At 33.0% G+C, this 17,774-nt stretch overlaps 1 protein-coding gene across 1 annotated transcript; it reads left to right on the top strand.

Annotated features, from left to right (window-relative positions):
* The first annotated feature begins 232 nt into the window (after positions 1-232).
* Positions 233-6,498, top strand: LOC134851997 (uncharacterized). The gene is made up of 5 exons (XM_063868273.1): positions 233-465; positions 2,978-3,379; positions 4,518-4,635; positions 4,926-5,082; positions 5,408-6,498. The coding sequence occupies exons 1-5, from the start codon at positions 233-235 to the stop codon at positions 6,271-6,273; spliced, it is 1,776 nt and encodes a 591-aa protein (XP_063724343.1). The 3' UTR covers positions 6,274-6,498.
* Positions 6,499-17,774: the final 11,276 nt, after the last annotated feature.

Here is a 17,774-nt window from a genome sequence, read left to right as displayed (position 1 = left end):
TTGTCGTATGTGGTTAATCAAAAAGACTTCTGTTATATAAAAAAACTTATTTCTGAAAAGCTTATCTCGACGAGCTTAAGTGAAAGTACTCTAGCGGTATATAACATTGAAAATACAATCCGATAAAAGCGAGTCAGCCATTAATTCCAGTTCTTTTTTTACATATCATTAAACATCAAAAATGAGTAGATTATCTGCGATTGAAGAACAAGTAAGTTCGAACAGCCACAACATGGCTTCAATTAGTCATCAGAACCTAAGTGCCGATCGGTTGAGTCAGTTGTCGGAACTGAAAGACAGTGACGATGAATCGGAATCATCATCACTTGCAGCATCATCCGTAAATAAGCCAGTCGAAATAGCGCTCATAGATCATCCAGCAGGAGGTTCTCTGGCAAATGGTCGGAATGCTTCCCCAATACGCGTGGGGTTCCGACCTCCGAGTACAATCAACATAACCAGATCGTAAGTTGCTGCGCTTTTTTTTAGACTCACCGCACTGACAAAAATGGTTTCAGATCGATTTAAATTGATTTTAAATCGATTTTGAATCGATCCAAATTGATTAACAATTTACTTTTTACGTGCTTAATTGGATTTTAAATCGACTTATATCGATCTTTTTGAAAATTTTAAATCGATTTTGGTGTCTAAAAAATCGATTTTAATTGATTTGATTAGATTTTCCGTTTCACTAAAATCAATCCGAAACTCACTAAAATCCATTTTAAATCGATTTAAATCGATCTTATTTGAAAATTTTGGATTGATTTGAGTGTCCTAAAAATCGATTTAAATCAATTTTGAGTTCAGAAACTGATCTATAGTGAGTCTGAAAATCCATCAAAATCGATTTAAATTGATTTGGATGGATTTTCAGACTCACTTAAATCAATTTTTTTGCTAAGACGGCGAGAAAAACATAACTGATGGGTTTTTTTATTCTCAATTTTTTAAAAATAAACATTCGTGCCAGATGTTATAGAAATCAATAAAATGATCCACAAAAATCAGATTTTGAGCTCGAAATAGGCAATGAAATTATAGAAAAATATTGTAAATCAGATTTTGCAAAATCCTATGTAACAAACAAGAAAAGGGTCAAAATAAATTGAAATTTGATCTCATTAGTATGCAATTAAATCATAAAAGTTAGATTTTGAGCAAAATTTATAAAACGATTCAATAAAAGGGTCAAAATAGATCAGACTCACTTAAATCAATTTTTTTGCTAAGACGGCGAGAAAAACATAGCCTTTAAAAAAACTGATGGGTTTTTTTATTCTCAATTTTTTAAAAATAAACATTCGCGCCAGATGTTATAGAAATCAATAAAATGATCCACAAAAATCAGATTTTGAGCTCGAAATAGGCAATGAAATTATAGAAAAATATTGTAAATCAGATTTTGCAAAATCCTATGTAACAAACAAGAAAAGGGTCAAAATAAATTAAAATTTGATCTCATTAGTATGTAATTAAATCATAAAAGTTAGATTTTGAGCAAAATTTATAAAACGATTCAATAAAAGGGTCAAAATAGATCAGCTTTTGAAATCAAAAAATGCATGAAAATCATAGTCATTTATCGATAATATTTGGTCTTTTTTATGCTACAATACGCTATGGAAGTAAAATGAAAAATGATAGGCAATGAATAAATGCAATAAAAATTCGAAACTGTTAAATCTCGATTGAAAAAAAATGATTTAAATAATTCAGACTCAAAAAAATGCATGTAAATTGATTTAAAATCGATTCGGATCAATTTTTTTAGCTGGGATTTAAGATCAATTTAAATCAATTTTAAATCAATCCAAATAATTTTTCATCTTTTTTGTTTTAATATTTGTACTTTTTTCATACTAAAATCGATCTAAATTTAATCAACGTACTTTTTTCAAACTAAAATTGATCCTAAAAACTTTGTTTCTTTAAAAATTGAGTGATATAAGTTGAGGAAAAGTTCAGACTAGTTTTTGCCTCATATTGAGAGATTTTCCAATTATTTTTTGGAATCGACAATTTGGTTGTAGCTGATATCGCGTGTAAAAAACAAGGCCGGAGTTTTTTTCACCTACCCGCAAAAAAAGCGCTGAATTTGTTAATTTCGACTGACTAGTTTGAATGACAATGTTAGAGCAAAAAAAAGTGTTTTCAGAAAAAAAATTAAGAGGAAAACACATACTTTGTAATCAATGATGATTTTAGAGCAAAAAAAAGTGTTTTCAGAAAAAAAATTAAGAGGAAAACACATACTTTGTAATCAATGATGATTTTACTGAACGTTTGTTTGCACTCTTTCTTAGCTATTTGAAATTTTGTTGAAAATGTTTATTAAAAAGTTTTCACAATCATTGCTGAATTAAGCTGTGGGACCTTGTGATCGAATTGGGCCTTGGGCCTTGTTAGCTTAATGATGTTCTCTCAAACGATTCTAATTTGTATTTATAAATTTGTATAGATAACTTTGTAACTAGATATCGTTTGGAAACAATTTATTATGATTATTATTATTATAATTCTGCGCCGCATGCAAATTTTTGAAAAAAAAAAGCAGGTCAAAAAGGCACTTTTTGGAAAATTTTGACAAAAATTTGCGTTTTTTTGGGGCACGCTCCCCTTCAAAATTAGGCGCTTTTAGAAAGCTTATAGGATTGGTCCGGCTAAAATGGACGTCATAAGATATTACCAAAAGGGAAACCCTTTGGTTGATGAGGGGGTCGAATCCCTAAGGAAAAGGGAACATCCCCCCTAAAATTACCCCTTCATTTTTGAAAACTTTCGATATTTAGCTAGATCATTTACAGTTTTTGCGAGACGTGTGTGATTGCATACAGAGTAAACTTTGCATAGCCCAAATTGCGAGTTAGTTTCAAGTTGTCATAGCCCGTTAGAAGTTACAGGCCACTTTTCGAATGAAGTCTTTGGCTAGCAGCACTTCGTTATTTTGACCATTATTTTTCGAATGTTGCAGGTCTCGAGATTTTGTGCGGCTATCTGGGATAGGATTGGGACCATCGCAGAATATAGAGCAAATTGGACTCCGAGATCGGAACAAAGCCGAATCGCCGACAGACGAAGAGCACCCACACGAGGGCGCACCTTCATTCTCCAGCAGCCGAACTCAGACTGCGACTGCGGGTTGTGAGCCTACAGATGATTCAACCAATCACAGAGCAGGATTCAACTTCGAGATAAACAACCCGTTTGTGACCAGAAACCTAACTGGAACTGAGAGGATGGCAGATTCTTCTGGAGTTTTCACGAGAGTTCCGTCATTGAGAACGCAGCATTCACATGAAAGCACATACAATCCGGCTAGATTGAGTTTGATTCTTGATCCGAGCCAGAGGCCACAATTCAACAGATTCACCAGGTGAGCTTGAGCTGCACCTTGAAGTGCAGTCATATAAAAAAACATGCTTTTGTTTTGAGAAAACAAAAAAAAAAGAAATTAAAAATATGGGGTCAGATCTAAATTTAAATAGAAATGTTGTAGATGCCAAATTTTTCCAGAGGTCCTCCCAGCTAATAATATTTATGACGATTCTTCCTGACCAACCTTAAAACAAGTGAAAAGCGCATTTGGTGCCATATACTAATTTTGAATGTGAACAACGCACCAAAAAACGCATTTTTTAGTCAAAACGATTTTTAAAAAAAGCTCAAAAACGTAATTTTTGCAAATAATTGGCTGTGGCGCCAACTATATGTCATTCTGGTGTTTTGGTAGAACTAAATAATTTTGTATAGCTGACCTTTAAGTAAATCGACAAAATTTTTCAACAGACAATCATGCTCACATACCTCTGATAATTATTATGTTTCTTCGCTATTTTATTGATGTAGGTCGGCTATCTTCTTGCTCAGCTTCTATACTAAAGAAGCACTAGATCATTTATCTATTGTAAAATGGTTACCGAAGCTCACGTGAAAGGTACTTTCAGTTTTATATGCTCATGTTTTCTTTATATAGGCTAAGTGTGGTGCTCATGATTAGCTAGACTCGTTTTTAGTCTGCCGATAAAAACACTCAAGCTGTGAGTTGAACTAAAACTGAGTTAAAATTACAATTTTTGTAAATTAGAAAAACAAAAAATACATTTACAATTTAAAAACTGTGCGCTAAATGCTCATATATCGATTAGTCATCGCACCAATTAAGTCATTCAGCATTATAACAAGACCATTGAACTTGTTAGGACGACGTTTCAGCCAAATTTAGTAATTCATACGTGCTAAAATGTAACGAAACGTGTCATAAATAGTCTGTTTTTGTTTATCATGCTTCGCATGACCATAGAAAACCACCCCTCGTCAGACATAATTCAAAGTGCTCAAAATCGAGTCATGTCCGAGAGAGGATCGTATTCGTTTTCGGCCTCGGAGAAACTTCCTCCGATAATGGAGGCGAATTTAAACTACCTCGGAAGTTTGAATAGACACGTTACGATTAAACAACTTCAGCGACTTATCGAGGAAAATGAAATATATCAGAACTCTTTAATTTTAAGCCTACAACCTCCCCTGACTGGGGGCAATAGACTTCAAATGGATCCGAGACTCGGGACCCCTTGGACTCGCAATGGAGCAGGGGCTGCAAGGATGGGAATGCCTCTAACAAATCGACAGGTAATCATTATATCAAAATTTATCGTTCAATTTGTTAGTTTATAAAGTGGAGTATTAATGAATTATCACAAACACAAACACAAAATTGTAAAGCCTCAGAATATTACAAAATATGTTTCATTAAACAGGATATCCAAAGTTGAAGTAATAATTGACTTACAGAACTTATTTTTCCGCAACTTTTTAATTAAGAAACTAAATGAAAATGTTTAAATTACTCGGAAAATAATAGAAAATAAATTGAAACATTCAAATCTAAGTTTAATGAGCTTGTTTCCATGATTATTAAGGTGACGTCTTTGCATCGCAACCAGCGGGAGATGATGACAGTGATGCGAGTGAAGAGTGCTTCGATCGGACAGAGGTTCACAGCTGGTTGTCTCTTTGCCACTTACCTGATCCTCACTCTCTTCACTGTTCTATTCGTAGTCGGACAAGCTCAGTTTGGTAAGAACTGTTTCCGAGACGTTCTCTTTTTTTGACTGGTGTCGGTTATTACAAATTGTAGCATGGATACACAAACTGAGTAGAAGTTTTAAAAAAAACATGGGAAGATTTTGCAAAAGAGGTTTTTTGTAATCAAATCTTCTGCACTTTTGATCTGATTGGACCGCAACTTAACCTGAACTAGTTTTTGAACAAAATACTTTATGGAGCCCAATGAAGCTGGAACATCGGGTAATGTGAGAAATGGCTTTCGGTATTCTAGGTTTTGTTTTTTTCTTGTACCATACCTCCAAGTTCAGGACAATTTTCAATGTTGTTATGGCAGGTGTGTTCACACGTGGATTCTACGACACAGTCTCTGCCACCAGGACCCTCCTGGACCCCAGTCCCCACGGCTACTTCATCTACGTCATACTCCATCTGTGGAATGTAGTGTGGATAGTATGGGCTCTGGCTCTCACTTGCCAGATATCAACAGATCGCCTCTGCTGCTTCCGACCCATTCCTTCAACTCTCACTTCCCTTTTCTTCTGCCAAGTTGCCTTTGCAACTGTTGCACATATTTTGTGGCTGTTCACGTGGGATCGAAACATCAGCTATGCTTCATTGTGGCTTCTGGGATTACAGTTTTGGGCGTTTCTGTTCGCCTTAATAGTTCTTTCTTCAAACATGCTGAAACATTTCGACTTATTTCAGGCTAAATTTCGAGTCGAGTATCTGTTCATCAAGATTTCATGTCAAAACGCAGTGGCAGGTTTATTCACGATGTCTCTTATTGAAAGTCTATTAACTCTCGACTTACTACTCAGCAACGGAGACATTTACTTTCTCAGTCAAGACCTGTCAGCCACTTTGATTCTCACTCTAATCTCAATTGCTATTCTCGTTTACTTCATAATGGACTCATGCATCTTCGAAAAGGCTGTTCGGTTCGTAGTCACGCCCTATCTCTGCTTCACGTGGACGCTGTCGTCATGCTTGTTCACGAGTCGTAATTACCTCTCGACTAGAAATGTCGTGATTCTAGCTGGCATTATTTTCATATCGACTATTCTGGCCGGCATAAGAGTTATAATCAGTATCCTCAATGAGAAAAAGTATCAACCAATTCCAGTAACAAGAGCGAAGACCACACCTCTCAATTTAGTTATTCCGCTACCAGGAACAATCGCAACTTCCGAAAACGTCTGAAATCGTCTAAATAAAAAAAACGTTTTCAACTATTCAGACAAGAACTCGAATCATATCAGAAAACGTTAAACCTATTAAGCAATATGCTTTAAAAGAAAAAAAGTTGCAACCTCAGCAAGAGTGAATATAGCATTATCTTCGTTTTCGTACAGGACAAATTTATAAATTTTATTTTGTGATATTTATAATTTTTTAAAATTTAACTCGAAGGAAGGCCCGTGAAATTACAGCTTCAAATGCAAGAAAACCCTCGTAGTTCAGCATTACGAACTTTCCCAAGACCAATACGATTTTTCTGAGATCAGCTTGCAAGAATTTTTTTCAATCAAAATATTCAATTAACAAAAGTTTTGAAAAAAAAATTGCTCAAGCATGCAGATCATGCTAAGAACATTAAATTTATTCATATCTGTCGTTTTGCAAACAGTTTCTTATAATAAGAATTCAAGCCATGACATTTAAAAAGTTCTCACCTTTTTTCGAAGCCCGAGTTGTTTAGCAAACGTTTATTTTGTGAGAGAACTACTCAAGCGGCAAAACGTTTAAATAGTTAAAAAAAACGGAAAAAAATACCCACATAGAAAAAAATCGTGCAAGCTATGCAGCCGATAAAACTTCAAATCATTTCGAATTGTTCTCATATTTAGAATATGTTTGCTGCCGCATTGTCAAAATTTTCTCAGCGTTGAAAGTTTGAAAATTATCAGGGCATATCCTAGCATGAAACAATTAGTAAAGCTTCTAAAGTTTTCTGAGCAAGCTAATCAAGCAATGGAATTTGGAAAAAACTCACGTTGTTCCATATCTTGAAATGGTTCGCAATATTGAAAATTTGCAAGAATAGTTATTCGAAAAATAAAAATTGCAAAAAGTCAAGGAAATTGGTCACTTGAATTGGCTCGCAAAACTAAGCCAGCTAAGCAAGCGCTACAACCTTGAATTAGTGTGAAATAGTGTTATTTATTATTAAATATTTTAGTGTTGCTTTATTAGTTCCCAGAGCTTGCGTAATTTCCGCTCTGCTTTGCGAACTTTAAATGTAGATGCTTAAAACGAAAAAAGAAATCAGGAAAAAGGAAAATGTTGAAAATTGAAAAGAAAAAGAAGGAGGCAAGGGATGGGAGGGGGATGAAAGAATCTTATACGGGAATCAAAAATAAAAATTAGCAATATTCTTATTATTGCAGAGAAAAATAAAATTTTAGACTAAGAGGTGATTTTGTGGAATTTCCGCACTGCCCCTGGGTGATTTCTGATTTCTGACATCTCATAGTGGCGATTTCTGCTGCTTTCGAAATAACAGAGTTTTTTGTAGTTAAAAGCATTAATTTTTTTTTAAAAGCAAGAACTTCACAAAGTTAATTAATTTTCAACAATTTAAGAAACCATGCGAAAATTGAATGTTACACAGAACATATGGTTAACAGAGACAAGGAGGAAACAGATTCTAAAATTTTTTCAGTGTTTTTACAAAATATCAGATCATTTCCCCAAAACTTTCAAGAATTTGAATTAGAAAAAGAGCAGTTGGCCCAAAGTCCACATATCATCTGTTTAATTGAAACCTGGCTAAAAAATAACACTGATAAGGATAGCTTTCAAGTTCAAGGATACGAATCTTTCTATAGTTGCGCTAGAAATGAACCAGGAGGAGGTTTTGGCATCTATGTTATCACCGGGTCAGACCTTGATAGTTCTCATAAAAACCCAAAATAAATCAAAAAAATGTAGTAACCGGTTTTTTCATTTCACCAAGATCTCTATACAACGCTACCTTCGAAAGCCTGCAAAACCATCTGCTTGGATTAACGCAAAGGCCTGAAACTGAAAACATAGTTTGTGATGATTTCATCGTACATTTTCTGTTAAATTCGACCAAGCGAATGAAAACTGAGGATATTATGATAGGAAATGGCATGTTAGAAAACAGAACGGGCTGTCTCCCAAAAAGAGTGACAGAAAGTAGTAGCACATTGATTGACTTGTTTTTCTGTACATCCAGTTTCTCAACAAAAATTATCAAAAGTTCAGTGTCTAATCATTTTCGTGTTCAATTTTTTTCAAATTTCCTGAAAAAAGGTGTTTTTACTGCTAGAAACTGGAACAAGTTAAAAAAAGGGAAATAAGTCAGAAATTAAATTTTTAATTGCAACATAAGAATGGCAAATGTATGCAGTTACGGAATCCCGAAAACCCGCAAAAGTCTTGCCGAGTTTTAGAAAAAACAATTTTGATTCTTATGAAGGTAGCTGATACTTTTTATTGACTGTTGATACTTTCCAAATGGATTACTAGTCCAATCAGAAAGCCATCCATGTGCTGACAATGAAGTAAAAAATGCAGCAGCAAAAAATAAACGGTTATGACAAAAAGTTTTGCATATTGGAATAACGGATGCCCGGAACAAATATATTTCCCAAAATAAATTTGTCACAAATTTAATCATTCGTAAAAAAAGCAAGTACTATCAATAAAAAAAAAGCATGAGTCCAAATCTAAAAAATTTAATTTTTTCTAATTTTTTATTGAAATGAGAGGTACAAGGAAAAATTCCAAGTTGTTTATTCTATCTAATGAGGACGCTGAGCATTTCAACGAAATCTTCCCAAATATTGGCGCCAGACATTCACAAAGTAAACTAACTTGCTTAGAAAGTAATGTTATCCGTCAGCAGCAGTCGTTGTTTTTGAAAGAAAATGACTTAAATGAAGTCATTGAAGTCATCGAAAGTCTACAAAAGAAATATAGTACAGATTGAAATGATATCAACGCTGTTCTCGTCCAGCATTCCTAAAATTATGCTAGCAGACCTTCTGACTGAAAATTTTAATGACTGCCTAACCTCAAAAATTTACCCAAATTGTTGAAAAACCGCAAAAACTGTACCAATTTTCAAGGAAGGAAAAATCAATGATCCCTCACACTATAGACCAATTTCGCTTCTTCCTGTTCTGGTAAATTTTTTGAGCGTTTAATTTTCAGACGAACCTAATCGTATTTAGACAAGTTAAAAATCATCCGAAACACTCAGTTTGGCTTCCGATCAAAAAAAAGAACTGTTGGCGCCATTATTACATTGTTGAAAGAAGTTTCAACAACGGTATCGAATAAAAAACTAATTGTTCAGAATACTTTTTTAGACCTAACAAAAGCTTTTGACACGGTTGATCACTCTAATCTGCTAATAAAATTGGAACATATGGGATTCAGATGGACTGTTTTAAAACGTATGGATCCTTACCTTAACGATCGCTATCAGTACATCGAAACAAACTGTTTTAAAATCGAACTGAAACTGGTACTTTTTGGTGTACCTCAAGGAATAATACTTGGCCCACTTTCATTCAAACCTTACATAAACGATCTTCAAATTGACACAAAATTACAAGGGTACTTTTGTATGCTGATGACACTGATCTGAAATTCTCAAACAACAAAGACTATATTGCTCTCGCACATCAATCGGCTTTGATTGAAGTAAGTGATTGGTTAGAAAAGAAAACATTAACACTAAATATCAGAAAAAAACAAAGACCATGAGCTACTGTCGACCAAAAAATCTTACAGAATAATTTTTTTATAAAAACAGGATGGATTCATTCACTAAAATATTGTATGAAAATAGAAAATATTGCGTTAGAGAAAGTTTTGATATTGATCGGGAAAAGTATTCAAAAAGAGTGCCAAGTTGATATATTGAGACTTTCCATTACAAGAGTTAAACGTGATATTTTCAAAATTAAAAATAAAGCAAATCAAAAGCTAGCTATAACTAGAAATAAACTCAACAGAGGGCGGATTACACGGAAAATTGAAAACTTTTTTTTGTTTTTTTTTCCGCTTGGGTCAATTTCTTGAATGTGGCTTCTCAGTTTCAATTGAATAGTTTTAATCATAAGATTTTGATAATTACTTTCTAGGAAAAACGGTTTCATTTGTCATTCTTTGAGAAATTGTTTTGCTCAGTTTGTAGAATTTGTTTTTTGTATGGTTTTTAGGTTTTGGATAAAAAATACTACCCAAGAAAACAAAAAATAAAATTAATTTTTTATATAGAGAGTGTTTAAAGGTGCGAATAAAGAGATTCACGTTTAAAAAATGTTTACCCGTAGAAAATCTATCGCATTGGATGGAAGAGTTTCACTATTTTTCTGTTCTCCGCTTATTGAGACACCTGAAAACGGGCCGTGCTGGCTCAATGGCGTTCTCCCAAACGATTCCAATTTGTATTTATAAACTTTTATAAATAACTCTGTAAGTAGATATCGTTTGGAAACAAGTTATTTTTTTAATGTTATTATTTTATAGTTAAATCTATTTGCGCAAAATTGGACAACTAATCAGTCTAATAGAACAAAATTTTTTGTACGAAGTTTTTTATTTAAGGATATATAGAGGCTTCCCAAGTTTTTTCATGGGCTGCATTGTTTCATAAAATATAACTGTTATTTGAACAAGCTGTTTGTTGGATGATTCTAAGCAAGTTTCGATTTATTTTCACAACAAGTTAATCAATTTTTAAAATATAGAATTTTTAAGATTTCATTTATAGCGCTAAGTCATTCACAAAAAAAATTTCTTGAGCAAACTATTTGAGCAACTAAACTTTGAACGTTTAACAATTCATTTCATAGCGTAAAGCAATTCACAAAAAAAAATTTTTCCTAAGCGAGCTACTGAAACAACGAAGCTTTTAAAAACTTTTTTTACGTGCTTTATGAGGAGAAACTGTACCTACCTAAGACGCATATATTGGTGTGTGCTTGTGTGTGCATGTATGTGAGCTGTAAAAAAGCTGTAGGGTATGTGTGAGAGCCCCTTCAGAGCAGAGAATCAAAGCCTTTTATTTCAAGTAAGTCTGTCAAGTAATTTGGGTACTTTTCCTACTGTACATTTGTTTATTTGTTAAAAAATAATCAAACTCCTTAAAAAATCTCACTCTACGCCAACCCATAACAATTAATTTTTCTTCTTATATCCTCATCATCATAACTTAATTGGATTACTGGATTCGTTGAAAAGTGGAGTAAGTGTTTGAAGCTAATAAAAAATTTTGTTTTTAAATCAGCCAAGAATTCATAACGCCAGCATAGGAAATTGTTTTTTGAGGAGAAACTTAAACTAAAACTAATTTCAGAGGATCAAAATCCGAGTGGAAAACAAACTTAACCAAGCCCAGTAGCGTGCCGAGGGGGAGGCAAAATGGGGGTTATCGACACCTCCCACTTTTTTGGTTGCCGAGTATTTCTAAGGGTTCGCCAATTTGTTACTATGATACGACGTCCATTGGTTGAAGAACCCTAAAGTTTCTATGAAGACAATTTGTCAAAAACACTCAAAACTCTGGCTTGGTTTATCAAAAATTTGCCTTCAGTTCCTTTGTTTATAGGAGAAAAGGATTGTAAGATGGTTTTGAGGGAGCTCAAAAAAATCACATCAATGGGCCGAAAAAAGCTCGAAAAAACTTTCCAAAACTTTCTACTTGAGTTCGAAAAAATGGCCCAATTTGCAAAGCGTTGTTAGAAAGTAACAAACAAGTATCACGTTTTATGTGACTTATAAGCGCACAGAATAAAACTGAATGCTTTGCAATTAAGACTTAATAAGTTGACCACAATAGTTTTTGGAAAAAAATATAATTTTTTGAAAGAAAGACGTAGTTTAGACTTCACGACCTGTTTAAAAATAGCTTAACTAAAACACTTGACCAAGACCCTAACACGCCCGGTTGACCAAAAATGCTTGTCGTACAATTTAGATAAATGGAAAAGTTTAATACAGTTCCATAGGTTCAGACAATATGAACAGGGTGGCCAATACTTTCAACGCCTATATTTTCTCAGATAACACTGCTACAAAGTCCAAATTTTACATAAAGATTTATGAGATAAAAAAAAGTTGAACCATATAAATATTGATGAAATTTCAATAAATACAAGAACGTAGAGTTCATATATGACTTCGGCTATCTATTTTCACTCACAAAGAAAGCTCAATTCATTTCGATTTTTCTGGATTGTCAAACAGCACCGATGGGTAAATGCATTTGAGACTCAAGACAGCAAAATTGTATCTTAAATAAATTTCCTGGTCAGGGAGGATGATTTTCTAATGAAAACCGCATGAAAACCCGCAAGCTCTATTTGAGTAAAAAATTGAAGAATTAGGTTCAAAAGAAAAAGGGATACACAGAATTAAAGTTGTGGCCGCATTAAAGATCACATAGTATGAAAACTCTTCGATAAGCATTTTTTCTTTAATGACATGTATATGACAAGTATACTCCTATAGTTCAAAAAGTTATTACCTTTCGAATTTTGTTAAGTATTTTTGTGTTTTGTCCAAAAACAAGGGCCAAGGCTTTTCTAAGACAAAAAACCATGAGACAAAATTACACAGATCACTCAGAATTACCCGGGTTGACCTCCATACACCGAAAATGCTTATCATACAGTTCCATACATCAAGTGTGTGGAAAAAAATGCTTGTCATACAAATTTCATGTATGGGGTGTTAATGTATGCCTTGATCAATGTCTGATAATTTGAAAATTCAAAAATTTATAATAATCACCATTAAAAAATTTTGCCAAAAACTAAAAGTTTGTTGCTTTTGTTATATCAATTGTGAAAGACAGCCAAACTTAGGTCGTTTTCTATGCATTTTAAATGCAAAGACCGTCCAACCTTTGGTGCTTTGAGTAACCAAGGTCTTTGTTACTTGTGTTCGGCTGCAAATACAACGTAAAATTTTTCAGAAATAAATTTAGAAAGAAAAAATCAAACTTTTTGCTTTATGGAAAAACATCTATCATACAATTTTCATTTATGGAAAAATGTTTATCATAGAGATTTCATACAATGTTCTGTACGTATGGCATTGTATGGAATTGTATGACAAGAAGTTTCTCATATATAGGAAGTGTATGATAAGGAGTTTCGGTCATCCCGGGTACGAATAAAAATCTCAAATTTACTGCTGGAACATTGTGACCATATTTTTAAAAACATTATAAAATTTAATTCGAACAATTTTTTTGGTATGAAAAACTCAGTCTGGACTACGTTATCGGCAAAAATATTAAGTTTTTGCGTGTAAATTTTTTCTTCGACAATTGCATATTCCAAAATGAACATGATAGTGTCTAAGCATTGTCCGTTAGTATTTATTTTTTCTTTGGTCACCTAGCATAGTCAAACATCTTAGAGCTAGCATGCAGTCGTAAACTGTCAATGTTCTTTCTGATAAACTATTTGAGTACTTTTGAACTGCGTAGAAAAAAATTTAAACTCAAAATTTACTTAAAGTGTTCGAGATTGAGCTCCTGTAGCTTGAGCAAAATTTAAAAATTTGTTTTTGAAAAAATCGAAGTTCCATAAACAATTTCTTAGAAAACATTTAGATCCGATGTCATTTTAAAAGGAACCAGCATGGGGCGTCACTAGATAGGCAAAGTCTGCCTGTATAAAAAAAAGAATTCCTGTTGCAATGGATTATTACAGATTTTGAAAACTGTCCATGTCTTATTGTTCCGACTTTCGATACGAAAGTAACGGAATATTTGTGCTCGGGGTGGGTTTTTTTTCTTCAGACAAATTTCGACTTTTTAACTAGCCATTTTTGACGGAATTTTTTTATATCATTCGAAAGGTACTGTTGTCTTGAGCTCAAATTTGAAAAGATATTTCACCTGTGATCATTTTTCGTAAAGTTATGGGGGTTTAAAGATTGCCATTTTGACCAATTTGTGACAATTAACGCGCGATATATTTCGCGCTATTAACGCGTAAGCGGAGAGTTAATCCGTCTTATAAATCGTTCCAAATTGGTTGAACGAAGCTTATTTGCCATAATTGATTTGTTACAAGGAACGAAATCTATCTTTTTGTACTTTATATGGCGTATGGGGGGATGATTTTTATTTAAAAAATTTCAAATTAAAAAAAAATTCATTTTATTTTATTACTTTAATTTTTTTAATAATGTTATTACTGCTCCATAAACCTTAAAAGGCAGTCGGAACATTCAGGGCTTCGCCCTGATACGAGCAGTCTTGTTCAAATTCAAATTCATCCTTTTCCTTGTTATGCATGATTAGACAAAATGTATCCAGCTGTCGTCCAAGTTCTTAGCTTACCATTTTGTTTGCATTCAAAAGTTTAGAAAAAAGTCTAACAAATTCAGAAAAAACTGAATTTGAAATTTTAAAAAATTCGAGAGTGGAAAAGTCGATTTTTAAATTTGACTTGAACGACGAGAAGAATTTTTCGATAAAAAATAACAAATCTCATTATAAACAAGGTTAGCCGGTTGCTGTGAAAATTTTCTGCTCGCGGGGCAGAAAAATTGGTAGAAATAAGGTCTTATAGTGTTCTGGGATTGTTCGAAAGATCAATTTGGTCGACCGAAACAAAAGTCTCTGAAATGTTGGAAATTTTTCTGAAACTCCTAGATCCACCCCTAAGATATTGAAACACTTTGGCCTAAGGTAGAAAAAAGCCACCACAATAACTCGTTCCTATAGCCGTTTCAAACTCAAGGCTAGCAAGCCGAGAGCAAGAAAAGTTAGCTATAACTGTTTATTTGTTTATTAAGTTGTAAAAACTAGTTGTTGAAGTTTCTGCTGAAAAATTAGCGATAACAGTTTTTTGCAATTAGCGATAACAATTTTTTGTAATCAACTTTGTTTGTTACCGATAAACTTTTGTTACATTTTTGTTCCGACTATTTTCGAAAAAAATGTCAAAATAATTGCGCTCGGATTTTTTTTCTGAACCAAATTTTGACTTTTTGACCTACAACTTTTTCTACTGATTTTTATGATTTCATTCGAAAAGAAAAAAAGTGTTGTCTTGAGCTCAAAATTAGGGAAGTTTTTTTTACCTGTGGTCTCTTTTGTGCAATTTTGAGTGTTTAAAATTTGCCAATGTTTTCAGTTTGGGAGAATTAATGCGCAATATACTTTGTTCTACAAGCGCAGATGTAATCCGTCCAAGAAATAGTTTCAAATTGAATTGAGGTGGCCTGTTTGGCCTACTTTATAGCTCGTTGTAAGCAAAATATATCATTTTGTTGTTTAAATAGCGTGTGGTGGGATGCTTTTTAAACAAAACTCAGAAATTTTCTTTGACTTTCACTTTAATGTTTACATGTTACCCATTTTTAAAAACCCATTATTACTCCATAAACCTAAAAATGCCGTCGGAACATTCAAGGCTTCCACGCCGGGTTGACTAAAAGTCGCTATATTCAATTTTTTATCAGAATTATAAACCAGAGATTGTTTCACATAAAAAAAAGGTAAGATAGTGAATTTTTTACAAGAAAGTTGTAAGACAAAAATTTTTCTTAGAAAAATTTTTGGCATGTTTTTTTTCTAAAAATATTCTTACTACCAAAATATAACTTCTCCGGTAACGTAGAGGGCAATACAAAAAGTTCAAGGACCAAACAACTTGTTTCGCTAAATGTGTTTGCTGAGAAACCCAGTAAAATTATAAAGTTAGTTTTTACTGAACATATATCTACTGAACCTCAAAAAAACACATCCACAGCCATATGGCATGATTCATCACAAGTGATTTTTTTTCTCCAATATGAGATTCATTTTAAAAAAATCAACTTTTTTCCTTCGAGTTTTTTTTTCAAGATGTATACATTATAAGTACTATTTAAAAGTTTTCACATGCATAAATTTGAAGAAAAAAAAACGAAATTTGATTTTTATCTGTTATTACGATATAGAAACAAGTTTAAAATTATTTTAGTGATTTTTTTCAAATTTGGGAAAAATGTACTGTCCAAAAACTTCCCCCATCCAGTTTCAAGCGTTAATAATTGATTATATCATTTAGTACCAGTCTTACTAAAAATGAGAAAAAAAATGATTTTTTTATTCCAATAAGAATTGATTTTAATTTTTCTGTTTGAAATCAAATTATAATCAACTATAACACATTTCAATCGATATAATTGATTATTTATTCATCTAGTTTCAATCCAATCCAATTATAATTGGTTATAATTGATTACTTTCTATTATTTTTATTGGTAAAATTTTGCGTTCAGATGAACCAAAGAGTGACAAGAGATCTCGCTTTTTAAGATTTTGTTATTGACAGAAATTATCAACCCATAAGATATAATTCAAATTTATTTTTGGTGTGACAAATTTTTGACAAATAAGATATAATAATTGGTTACAATTGGTTTATTGTATGAGTTATAATCATTTATAATCAATTATAAGATATTATAATCTCTGCTAAAATATCACGGTTAGAAATTTTTAAACCCCTAGTTTTGATAATTACAATCAATTATAATTGTCAAAAAACCATCATAATATTCCATTATAATCAATAACTTACGCCTAAACATGGATGCGGGTTTTCTTATGAGAAAGTTGTTGGATAGCGAAATTTTCCATCAAATCTTATAAGAAGTTCTAAGATAAGGGAACTTTTTGTAGGATAGTCAACCCGGGCCCTGATACGAGCACTCTTGCTATGATTACCCAACGATAACTCTTTTCTTTGCTGCTTTCACAGCAAATGACTGCTGTTGTTTATAGTTTCTTCCTCTTTTTAATTTATGAAATCTCGTCCAATTTTATTGAAAAATGAAATGTTGCCGTTTTACCATCTGTATCTGGCGCTCTTTCCATCTACTTTGTCTTTTTAGTGTTTTGTATAAGAGCGACGTTGCTTTTTGCAGCTTTTTCTCTCTCAGCCCATACACTCCGTCTGTTCCTTTTGTAGTGTCAATTGGTTCTGTTTCTCTCATTGAGTACATCTAGCTTAGTCTCACTTATCCCTCCTTTGTCTTTGTTCCCAGTTCACAGAGAGAAAGAGAGACAGATAAAAGACTGCAGACATCTCTCAAGTGACCATACAGCCATACAGGCTCCTCTCAGCTCACTTTTCAATTTGCAATTTGAGTGAATTGTCTCTTTTTAACGCAACTCTTCAACTTTTTTCATTTAACACAGGGTCTTATAGAAAACAGGCTAAATCATCATCTGGCCGAATTTTCTGGCTTTTTTTATCGCAAATCTTTCATTTTCTTTTATTTTTTAAATTTTAAAATTTCAGCTCAAGAAAAAAATCTACCCAGAAAAACCTCAGAAATACATTTTAGATAAAAACACCACTCGATGAGCTGCTAACTGGCCTTTTGTAATCCATCCGAGATAGTTTTTTTTTGAAAAGTGTTTTCGGTATCAATTCGGATAGTTTTTGGTATTTTTGCTTAAAAAATTTTGTATTAAATGTTTTTGGAAAAAAATGTTATTATTTAAGAAACCCAATATTTTGTGGATCGTATTTTATGCTAGTTTTTTCTTATTTATATAGAAAAAATTCTGTACCAATTCTGTACGCTGCTGAAATGCCAAATTTTCTGCCAAGTTAGTCATTCTGATCACCGTGTGAAGAAACTTCTTCTATTTTTGGGAAGTGGGAAAACGTCAAAATGCCCTAGAATGGTGTTTACCAAAATTC

The sequence above is a fragment of the Symsagittifera roscoffensis genome, chromosome 7, assembly GCF_963678635.1.
Source record: "Symsagittifera roscoffensis chromosome 7, txSymRosc1.1, whole genome shotgun sequence".
Classification (NCBI taxonomy): domain Eukaryota; kingdom Metazoa; phylum Xenacoelomorpha; order Acoela; family Convolutidae; genus Symsagittifera; species Symsagittifera roscoffensis.
Note: the sequence above shows the minus strand (reverse complement) of the source record. Positions and strands in the feature narration are given on the sequence as shown.

Excerpts from the sequence above, each read along its gene's own strand:
- LOC134851997 (XM_063868273.1), top strand. The coding sequence starts at position 233 with ATGGCTTCAATTAGTCATCAGAACCTAAGTGCCGATCGGTTGAGTCAG. Across the intron at positions 466-2,977 it reads ACAATCAACATAACCAGATC|GTCTCGAGATTTTGTGCGGC; the intron begins GTAAGTTGCTGC and ends CGAATGTTGCAG. Across the intron at positions 5,083-5,407 it reads AGTCGGACAAGCTCAGTTTG|GTGTGTTCACACGTGGATTC; the intron begins GTAAGAACTGTT and ends TTGTTATGGCAG.